Genomic DNA, 10,676 nt, shown 5'->3' with positions numbered 1-10,676 from the left:
GAGTCCCTAAGGAAGAGTCCCTCCCCAGCATCCTTGTAGGCCCCCTTCAGATATTGGAAGGCTGCTATAAGGTCTCTACGCAGCCTTCTCTTCTCCAGGCTGAACAGCCCCAACTTTCTCAGCCTGTCTTCATATGGGAGGTGCTCCAGTCCTCTTATCATCCTCGTGGCCCTCCTCTGGGCTTGCTCCAACAGCTCCATGTCCTTTTTATGCTGAGGATACCAGAACTATACACGGTACTGCAGGTGAGGTCTCAGAAGAGCAGAGTAGAGGGGCAGGATCACCTCCTTTGACCTGCTGGTCTTTTGATACAGCCCAGGATACGGTTGGCTTTCTAGGCTGCAAGCATGCACTGCCTGCCCTGTTTCAGTTTAAAGCCATCACCCCTTGTCCTACCACTACAGTCCCTAATGAAGAGTCCTCCCCAGCAGCCTTATAGGCCCCCTTCAGATACTGGAAGGCTGCTATGAGGTCTCCACGCAGTCTTCTCTTCTCCAGGCTGAACAATCCCAACTTTCTCAGCCTGTCTTCATACGGGAGGTGCTCCAGACCCCTTATAATCCTCTTGGCCCTCCTCTGGACTTGCTCCAACAGTTCCATATCCTTCTGATACTGAGGACACTAGAACTGTACACAATACTCCAAGTGAGGTCTCACGAGAGCAGAGTAGAGGGGCAGGATCACCACCTCCAACCTGCTGGTCACGCTTCTTTTGATGCAGCCCAGGATACAGTTGATATCTGGGCTGCAAGTGCACGCTGAAGCTGGCTCATGTTCAGTTTCTCATCAACCAAGACCCCCAAGTCCTTCTCCACAGGGCTGCTCTGAATCTCTTCTCTGCCCAACCTGTAGCTGTGCCTAGGATTGCCTCAACCCAGGTGTAGGACCTTGCACTTGGCTGAGTTAAACTTCGTAAGTCTGGCACTGGCCCACCTCACAAGCATGTCCAGGTCCCTGTGGATGGCATTCCTTCCCTCCAGCTTATCAACTGAGACACACAGCTTGGTGTCATTGGCAAACTTGCTGAGGGCACACTCAATCCCACTGTCCATGTCACTTTAACTGTGCTAGATAAAAATATCACATTTTGTGTCCTGGTTTCAGCTGGGATAGGGTTAATTTCCTTCCTAGTAGCTGGTGCAGTGCTGTTTGGTTTGGCTTCAGTCTGAGAACAGTGCTGATAACACACCAATGTTTTAGTTGTTGCTCAGTAGTGCTTATCTGATCAAGGGCATTTCAGCCTCTCATGCTCTGCCAGTGAGGAGGGGCACAAGAAGCCGGGAGGAAGCAGAGACAGGACACCTGACCCAAACTGGCCAAAGGGGTATTCCATATCACAGCACATCATGCCCAGTATAGAAACTGGGGGGGGAGTCACCCAGAAGAGACCAGTCGCTGCTGGGGTCGGGCTGACTATCAGTCAGTAAGTGGTGAGCAATCACACTGTGATTACTGCTGAGGTTTTTGTGTGGTTGGTTGGGGTTTTTTTTTCCCTCCTTTCCCCTTCTTAGTTTTATAATCTCTCCCCTTATTATTCCCTGTATAATTATTATTATTACTATTATTATTACATTGTACTTTATTTTAGTTACTGGATTGTTCTTATCTCAACTTGTGGGGTTTACATTCTTCCAATTCTTTCTCCTACCCCACCCAGGGAAGGGGGTGGGGTGTGAGTGAGCAGCTGCCTGGTGCTGAGTTGCTGCTGGATTTAAACCATGACATTTTGTCTGTAAACTTATAACTGGAGTCTAGGGATATGCTATACTAAATTATCAGCAAGAAGATATCCATGCAAGCTACAATTACAATTCATTTTAAGCAGTGGATGCTGTCCTATGAGAAGAGCCTAATGATTTCAATCCAGAGACTTTGAGTCTTTGATCACCTCAAAATTAAGGCCCACAGCCATCAGAATTTAAAACACATAGAAGAATTTGAATTCTTTGAACTGCCTGAGTAGTCCAATTCTGTTCCTTAGCACCTCTACAACAGTGGATGCATTCTATAAATTCTACTATAAACAGAGATAAATTATATTCTTCTGCTGGACTCATACATAAACAGAATTAACTGCTCAAAGAATTCCAAAAGCATTAACTCAGGCTTTAGCTGGAAAGGAGTATCTCACCATCTTATGTTAATGTCATTTTGAACAGCTGCCTTACAAAACCCAAGTAGTTAAAGGCAGAAATTACAGGATCTATATCTAATCCGCTCTGGTTACAGTTTGTTCGGGTTTTTTAACATTGTGCTTAAAACAGTTTTCCTAATACTTCTAGCTAGCTTTAACAGCTAAGCAAGCCCTCTCACATTAAAAGGCTAAACTACATCTAATTTGCTTTAGTGCCTACACTGTACCAGGTGGATGTATTGTTTCACATAGCAACATGTCACGAAGTGACAAGCTTCCTCTCAACTCCATTTTTGCCTCACTCTAGCTGATGACCTGTTTTGAAAATGGTGGCCAGCATTGCTACACTAAATGATTGAAACTCAAGAGTTGCACAGGGCATGCTTGAAGAACACAGACACAACTTACCTGGACAGCCCTAAATCAAGAAAGCTTGTTTCTTAGTGTCTGTAATTCTCTTTCAGGGGAGGGGTTCACAGGATTTATTGAGGAACAGCTCCACCCAAGTAGCTGAGTGTTAATGTTACGTTAGCCACTCAAGTTCAAAAGAGGGTAAATGAAGTTAACCAGGTCAAAACTGGCATTTGCAGCTGAGGCATATATACTGTTTATAAGGAGCCAACAGCCAAAGCAGGTAGCCGTCAGTTTCATGCACACAAAATACCCAAGGGTTTTTTTACTCATATCCTTCTCTTTTCAATATCAGAACATCCATCAGCTCACAGCTTAGGTCATCATTAAAAGGTAGGCAACAGCAAGAACCACAAAAGCAGCAGTAAAGCTAAGATTTGGAATGGAAGGATGCACAGGAACTCAAAGGGAAAAGGGAAATGCTGCAGCAGTATCTTACCTATTTAGGTGTACACACACACAAATACATTTTTAATGCATGTCTACTTCATCTGCATTTCAAGCTTGCTTTCTGCTGGACCCAGTTTGAAGGGGTCACAGAACAGCAAGTTACATTTGTTTTAAACATCACTGAAATGGAGACAGACTTGGGCTACTGAAGCATTTATTACTAACATACAAAATTAATTAAAAAAACCCCGCGACAGCTACAACAAAACAACAATCCACACAACAGCAGGCACATGGTTACAAACAGCATGAATCTCACTTTCATACTGCATTAAAAAAAAAAAAAAAAAACAAACAAAAAACAAACCAAAAAACCCCACAAACCAACAAGTATTGATAACGATTTGGTCAGTGGCTGGAACAGGCTCCTCAGGGAAGTGGTCATGGTACCAAGCCTGTCAGAATTCAAGGAGCATCTGGATGATGCTCTTAGTCATATGGTTTAGTTTTTGGTAGTCCTGCAAGAAGCAGGGAGTTATACTCCATGATCCTTATGATTCCCTTCCAACTTGAGATATTCTATGACTTGTGATCAGGTTACTGTATTATACAACAGTGAAGTTTATAGAGTTAATTTTAATACTGCCACAGCATTTAAGTAACTCCAGCTGACTCATTCAGAAACCCCACTTTCAGCTTCAGAATTCTGCACTCAAGAGAACTTTTGTCATGAATTGTGTAGCAGCAGAATTTGAGAGTCAGATTTATAACAGTTAAATATGTTATTTGCAACAAACATGGAATTTAAGCATACCTAGCTAGATTGCAGGGCTTTTAAATGCATTTCATAGTATTTAAGGCTTATACATCATTCTGTCACAGATTAAGCAAAAAAGCAAATGCTTTTAGCTATGGTAGGCTTCATTTAGACCAATGGTATTAATACCATTAAAAAGCACAGCAAGGTTTCTTAATTTGACAAACAAGGCATCTTGACAACTGTAAGCTGTCAACATTTAGGCACTTGAGACAGATTGAATTTTTAGAGTGGACATTATTGTCCCATGTAGTTTAGCCATTTGTGAGAGTACCCCTTCTCTGCATCACTTCCCCAACTCCATGATTATAGATTTTTCTCCAAGGCTTTTTTGACAGCTACACTTGCTAAGGCCACATGTTTGGTCAGTCAGCAGAGTACATGCATGCTATGCAGTTTATTCATTAGTGTGTTCAGGCTGTTTGTCTTTCTGGCTGGAAATTTTCTCCCCTTCACCTTTGCTCTCAGCATGCTGAATGCCAGGCAGTTGTGGGTAAAAGGGACCTACCAGCCAGTTGAGCGGGGTGTTGTTTACAAGATAATCCATCACATCATCCAGAGACTCCTTCATTTTCTTCAGCTGTCCTTTGCTAGTGGCAAGAAAGCTGTCTGATAATTCTTGGAAGGAAGATGCTGACAGAAAACTCTGGTAGACATCACCTGCCATTGACCCAACACTGTAAACCTGATCCTGCACATTCTGTGGCAGCCCCTGTAGGCTTGAGACCAGCGTGAGGCAGGTGGTCTGAAGCTGCTGAGTGAGGCTCCGTGCTATAGCTAAAGTTCTTGACTCAATAAGCTGGAAACAAAAAGCATAACAACATATTAGTATCTTTTTATGACTGTGGCAGCTTTATGCGGCTCAAGATACACAAAGAATCAAAATAAAGGGGATGTACATAAAGCTATAGCAGGTAATAAAATAGGTCTTAAGCATCAGAAGTCGGAGACTTTAAAGTACTTGATATTTCTTCAGTGCTCAAGTACTTTGTGGATCAGAAACACTGGTAGTTTCTACCCAGTGACAGACAAGTAAGCTCTTGTTTCAACTCTGGATGACACGTCACAACAGGCAAGTACATTCTAACCAATGAGCCTCTATTTAAAGCTACATGTAAGACTCAGTGAGCCTGCACCTAAGACTGCTTTATGCCGAAAAACTTATTTCTGGTCTGGCCATATCAAGTGAGCAAGTCCTAGCTGATCTAGATATGCATATCCCAACACAGGTTTACATGCTGAACAGGATGAGCATTCTCTTGGAAGGAGAATGAACACCAGAGTGTTGGCAGGAAATAGAGTCATTTAAGAGTTTGGGTGTCCTCTACTTTTCATAGTAGTCACTAGTCAGCTGCCCTGAGCTTCAGCATTCAGATGCCACACTTGCACATAAGCTTCTGTGCTGTTAAGATGCTGCGCACTTTGGGGACTGTTAGTTTGCTGTTACCTTAGCAGTATGTGATCCATTTATTTCTGGTTTATTTCTCTTTACCTCAGCACTCTGCAGTTCATCACCATCATTTTGGCCTGTATTTTTCTTCCATTCTACCCAGGATTGATAAAGCTTTTCCTGAGCATCAAGAAGTTTCCGATTGGCACTATTCATGTTCTTTCTGGCATACTCGATCTGAAAAACACCCAAATAAGGACGTAAAGCAAAGTCCAAGCAGTTGCAATAGGGCCACCTTACCTTACCAGCTTCATAACCTCCTTTTTAAATACTTCAAAAGTTCATCATAGATAAGTTTGGGGAATATAACAGTGTGTACCCTCTCTTCACAGGAGAAAACTAGAAACAGTTTTGAGACATCATGTAGTGCTGCATCAGCTATTTCCCTCTCCCCCACCAGCATCCTATTCAAGGATTTGAAAGTATATAGAAGGCCATAACTTTATGTACAGTTTGTACTGTACATTGTTAGGGTAAGACTACTGAAATACCCAAGAATGCTCAGAGACACCCACAGCAAGAAGAGCAAGGCATAAGGAATCTGACATTTTATTAACAAGAACTTGAAGGACTGAAGTGTTTCTAAATTGCAAAGCACTTCCTTCACTGAAAGAAGCCTGTTAAACCCAGCACTCTAGAACAGCAATATAATGTTCAACATGTCACTTCTATTTCTGCAGTGCTTAAATTTACAAGCAATAGCTAGTTAGTTTACAGCTCAGCCCAACTGAGGACCTCTCCTGAATGATGGCAAAAAGCACTGAACAAGAAATGCTTTATACTTAGAGAATGCATTTAGTCCAAAAGCAATTCTAGTTTTCCTATGCCTATTTTTGCCATTTTCTGCTGGACTCAAGCTATGCCAACATTTGGGTTTTATACCTCAAGTGAAAGCTAAACTTACCAGATTAACAGTGTGGTGGAGCTGAGAAATGGTCTCCTGGCTTTTCTGCTTAGCATCTCTAACTTTGTTTAAGGCTTGTTGGTAGGCACGTGTGCGAAACTTTGAAGACAGGGATCCTAGTCTAATGTAGTAGCTTGGCTTTTGAACTCCAGTTTCAAAACCTTCAACTTTTGCTGCTTCTTTCTCTAGATATGTAAAAAGGAAGCAAACTGACTAATGGAAGAAAACTTAAAAGGCCCAAGGTCATTTTATTTGTTTAGTAACAGCCAAATACTGGACGTGGTTAGTAGTCCTTTAGTGCCAGGGAAGGTTGATAGACCACCATACATGGAAATCCTTACTTCCAACCTGCTTCCTTATGAATAATATGCTATTATGACCAGCAAGCAAAAAGGCAGTTTGGGAAGCACATGCCCCGTTCCCTACTGTAAGTAATTAATGCAAATTTGCTTGCTTCTCCCCAATACAAGCATTCAAAAAAAAAAAAAAAAAAAACCAACAAAGCCACCCACAAAAAAAAAACCAAACAAAAAACCCCACACCAAAAAAAAAAAAAGCCACAAAAAAAACGCTAACAAAAAAAACCCCAAGAAAACCAAACCTTGAACTGGTCTTACCTAGTTCTGCTTCTGTAAGTGGGAGATACTGGTCTACAAGGGTCTCCGATTTAGTGAGAGCACTGTCCACTCCACTGCTCACCATTTGCACCACACGACTTCCCAGGACAGTGTTAATGCTGCCGTTGACAACTGACTTGGTCATTTCTACACTGTCTTGCATTGCTTCTTTAGTCTTGCCCATAACTCCAGTGATTGTGTGAGCAACAGTTTCCTTGGCACCAGACACAGTGGTTGTTACAGCTTCTTTGGCTCCAACAACTACACCCTTGGCATTGGCAACAACCTGCCATAGGAAACAGTTTGATTCCCTAAAGATTTCTAGCCAGAGCTACATAATCCACAAAATACAAGTTTATGTGACAGCTTGTACAGGTATCAGTGATCTAAGGAGAAATTCTGTCCTGAAAACATGTACAAGATGAAACGAAATAAGACTGCCACACAGCCTTCAGCTCCAAACACCTAAGTGAATGCAATTCACTGCAGTAATTCAGGGTACTATTTGCTTCACACAGAGCAGGAAACAGACAAGGACTGAAATTTCTTGAGAAGATGCCCACCAGTGAACAGCACCTACAGACAGGCAGATCTGTCAGATGGTCAGCAAGGTGGTTGTTCTTTTAAAAGAAAAAAAAAAAAAAAGCCTTAATGACCTCCCAAAGGCAACAAACAATTCTACAGAAACACCTTTCACTTCATCACTGCTTCTAAGCTGTGCTCCAGGCATAAAATCTGTCTCTCTATTTTTAGTGATAACAGAAAAGAGCAAGCATAGATAATTCTGCTCAGCATATGGACACGGAAAGAACTTACCTTGTCAGTGGGTTGATTCAGTATAGGCAGTCTCTCCTCAATTTTGTCTAGACCTATACATGCATAGTTGTTGGCAACAACAACTAAAAAAGAAATAAAAATAAAGTTTAATTTTTTTGTTGTTGTTTTGTTAGGGTTTTTTTCTCCTTAGTATAAGTAACTCCATAACTTCAACTGCAAATTCCTCTTGAAACAGAAACAAAGCTTTTAAAGTAGTTTCCTCCCCTTTTCAGTGAGATTTGAGACAAGGCCCAAGAACAAGGCAGGTTTACAATGCCAGTAAAAAAACTCACTTGCAGGTGGAGAAAATCCATTTGATACAAACAACTGTAAGAACAAGCTGAAGAACCTGGCCTTCTGCCACTTCATGAAACCAGCCTCATGGTTACAAGATCCTTATGACACAGTTGCCAAATTTAACCTGACTTGTCCTCAGTGAGAGAAAGTACAAAAGTAGCATTTGAAACCAAGTGAAGGGCAAGCAAGGTGTTGAGCAAGAAACTATGTAACCCTCTCAGATATCAAGATGAGTCAGCCAGTTCAGCATTATGAAGGCTGGATTCTGCTCTGGCTATGGATTTTTGGTTTGAGGGTTTTTTTTCTTTCCCCGTGGGGTGGGGGGTGTTGTTACATCATACCCATCTGCAATTTGTTGCTCAACAAGACAGGCAACAAGTTCAGTCAGCTACCTGAAATAGCACTCCAGACCAGCATGGCCATGCTAAACTCTAAGCACACCTGGATATATAAAGCTATTGGTTGAATTAAACTTAACAGCTCCATCTTTGCCTTACTTTGTGGTTCCAGTTTCTGGATGATAGGCATAGCACTTGTCACGGCTACTGAAGTAATTGTCTTCACTCCTTTCTCCGCTATCTCACATACTGACTTCAGATAAGGATGGTTATCCTTTGTAGTGATATAAGCTGTGGACACCATATCATAGGTGGAGCTCACCAAGGGAAGACTGACAACCCTCGATACAATGTTCTGTTTAAAAGAGAGGGAGAGGTTAGTTGATGCCTGTTGTTTTGAACTAGACATAAAAAACTATGATGCTAACTCAGACATACCTGCTGTGGATCAATTGCTGCCAATGCCATTTTCTCAGGTCTTGAATCCTGCGCAAGTCTGTGAAAGAACCATATCCAAGTTACAGCATCCTAATATCCACTTCATGTAGTCACCAGACTTTGAAACCAAAAACCCTTTTCTAATCAAGCCCCTTGATCAAGGGGACTAGGATGTTCACATCCTTACGTACAGGAATTACATTTCATTGTAGCAACTTAAAAATCCCAAACTTTGTTTATTAATTACTTTGTTCAGTTCAGGCAACACAACTAGGGCACATGCAAGACACAGGCTTTGAGGTACAGCAGTTCATTGCAGATTTACCCAAGAGTTACCAGTTGGCGGATTAATTTATTGTTCTAGAAGAAATAGACACACTTGGGCTTACCTGTTGAGCCAGAACAAAGAAAGGCTAGCCTTAACAAGTCACTAAAAATCTAATTTAAGATGCCTAAGTCAGATGAAGAATCCACTATCAGTATCTTTAACCAGATTAGATCTTCTGTTATCATAAGTGAGTAAAGGTTGACATTTGAGTCACCATTGCCATACTGATCTTGAAAACAAGTGGAAGATTGAAGGCAAGTATTCATTTCAGTACCCTCAGCTCAATTCTCACAAGTCACCCCACTAAACTAAAGGAGTTCATTATCTCTAGTGCTATGCCTGATGCTGAGCTCCCCCTGCTCAGCTTGTTCAAAGTCAGCTTCCTGTAACATGGAGCACAGGACTTGCCCCCTGCAGAATGTTACTCTCCTTCATGTTAATTTAGTCTTAATTATTACCCATCCCACACTGAAACAGGCTGAATACACTAGTCATTCAACAAGCCTATGGTACTCAATTATTTTCCACCATGTATTCCCATGGAGAAAATGCTAGCAGGTCCCCCCATATGAAGCCTATAAAAGGAGAGGGATATTGCAGTACCACATAAGGAGAACACACAGAAGTGCTCTGTCAGCCTATGCACACACAGAGGCTGAACTAAATCTCTAAGAAGCATTTTTTGTGTTGCTTTTATACAACACTTAAGTTCCAGAAGAACCTGTGGAATTGAAGGCAACAGAAAGGCAAGCTAAAATCCAGTCATCAAAACAACTGTGTTTTTCAAGACTTTCTGCTAGGTTTGTCAAAGAGCCAACAGCAGGATGGGAAACAAGGACAAAGGCACACTGTTAACATTTTGCAGGTATGTCTGCACATATTAACATGCACATGCTATAAGGTAATGCCTGTAATGAGATTAACCACTGTACATAGATCATACAAGCAGGTAACAGGCAAGAGTTACAGCAGTTACAGAAGTTTTCTTTTTGTCTATCAAGTATTGAAATACCCCCAGAAACATGTTTCTCACATAGCAATACAAATAAGGTTACCTATAGTACAACTGCATTTCACTTTGAACTGCAAAATATGCTGTAGAACAGCAGAAGAGGTTAGTGGCACAGAATCTGGCCTCTGAAGGAAAAGGGGCTCTTACTGTAAGGAAAACTTATTTGTAACATGTCCTGAAAGATCCAGCCACACACAGCATGGGTTTGAATTTTTTAGTCACTAAAATAGTGACTGCGTTAGCCTGTGAAGTCACTCCTGCTCTTAGGCAGGGAAGGCAGCTAGGATCTTGTGCTATTTCGGAGATCCCGAATAGTTTCAGCTCTGGCAAAAGCCTGACCCACTTCACGGGAGCAGGTGAGCGAGATGACTGAAACAAAGCCCACAGTACTAAAGTGTATTTCAGAGACAGCAAAAGGTCCCGAACAGGAAAGCGAATAAACCGAGTCATAGATTTGATTTCTATATCCCCTCTCCCCGCTATGGAACGAAGTTAAAAACCAGAGAGCAGCAGGATGAGCCATGAGCAAGGGCTCAGGAGCTTTCCGTGGCTCAGCGTGGTGCCCAGGGCAGGAAGGCGCCCCAGTTTCCAGGAGCCACCACAGATCTCTTGGGGTACGGACGGGACAGTCCAGTGCCTCTGCCGGGGGCCCACAAAGGTGCCCGAAGCAGCTCGCCGAAATACTCCGGCGCCTGGGCAGGGGCAAAGACAGAGGCAGGGGGGC

The 10,676-nt window shown here is 42.3% G+C and overlaps 1 protein-coding gene across 2 annotated transcripts in view; it reads right to left on the bottom strand.

Annotated features, from left to right (window-relative positions):
- Window positions 1-8,654, bottom strand: part of PLIN2 (perilipin 2) — a 12,789-nt gene extending 4,135 nt beyond the window's left edge. The window contains exons 1-7 of one of the 2 annotated variants that reach the window (XM_010016832.1): window positions 8,613-8,654; window positions 8,334-8,529; window positions 7,540-7,622; window positions 6,724-7,009; window positions 6,107-6,291; window positions 5,245-5,379; window positions 4,261-4,551 (exon numbers count right to left, since the gene is read on the bottom strand). In XM_010016832.1, coding sequence (XP_010015134.1) covers window positions 4,261-4,551; window positions 5,245-5,379; window positions 6,107-6,291; window positions 6,724-7,009; window positions 7,540-7,622; window positions 8,334-8,529; window positions 8,613-8,642 — 1,206 coding nt within the window. In that variant the 5' untranslated portion in view covers window positions 8,643-8,654. Of the gene's footprint in view, window positions 1-3,805; window positions 4,552-5,244; window positions 5,380-6,106; window positions 6,292-6,723; window positions 7,010-7,539; window positions 7,623-8,333; window positions 8,530-8,612 lie in introns of those variants that run through there. The other variant, XM_010016833.1, reaches the window with a different exon arrangement.
- Window positions 8,655-10,676: the final 2,022 nt, after the last annotated feature.

Source organism: Nestor notabilis, unplaced genomic scaffold, assembly GCF_000696875.1.
Source record: "Nestor notabilis isolate BGI_N333 unplaced genomic scaffold, ASM69687v1 scaffold9516, whole genome shotgun sequence".
NCBI lineage: Eukaryota > Metazoa > Chordata > Aves > Psittaciformes > Psittacidae > Nestor > Nestor notabilis.
This window is presented reverse-complemented; position numbering and strand designations above follow the sequence as displayed.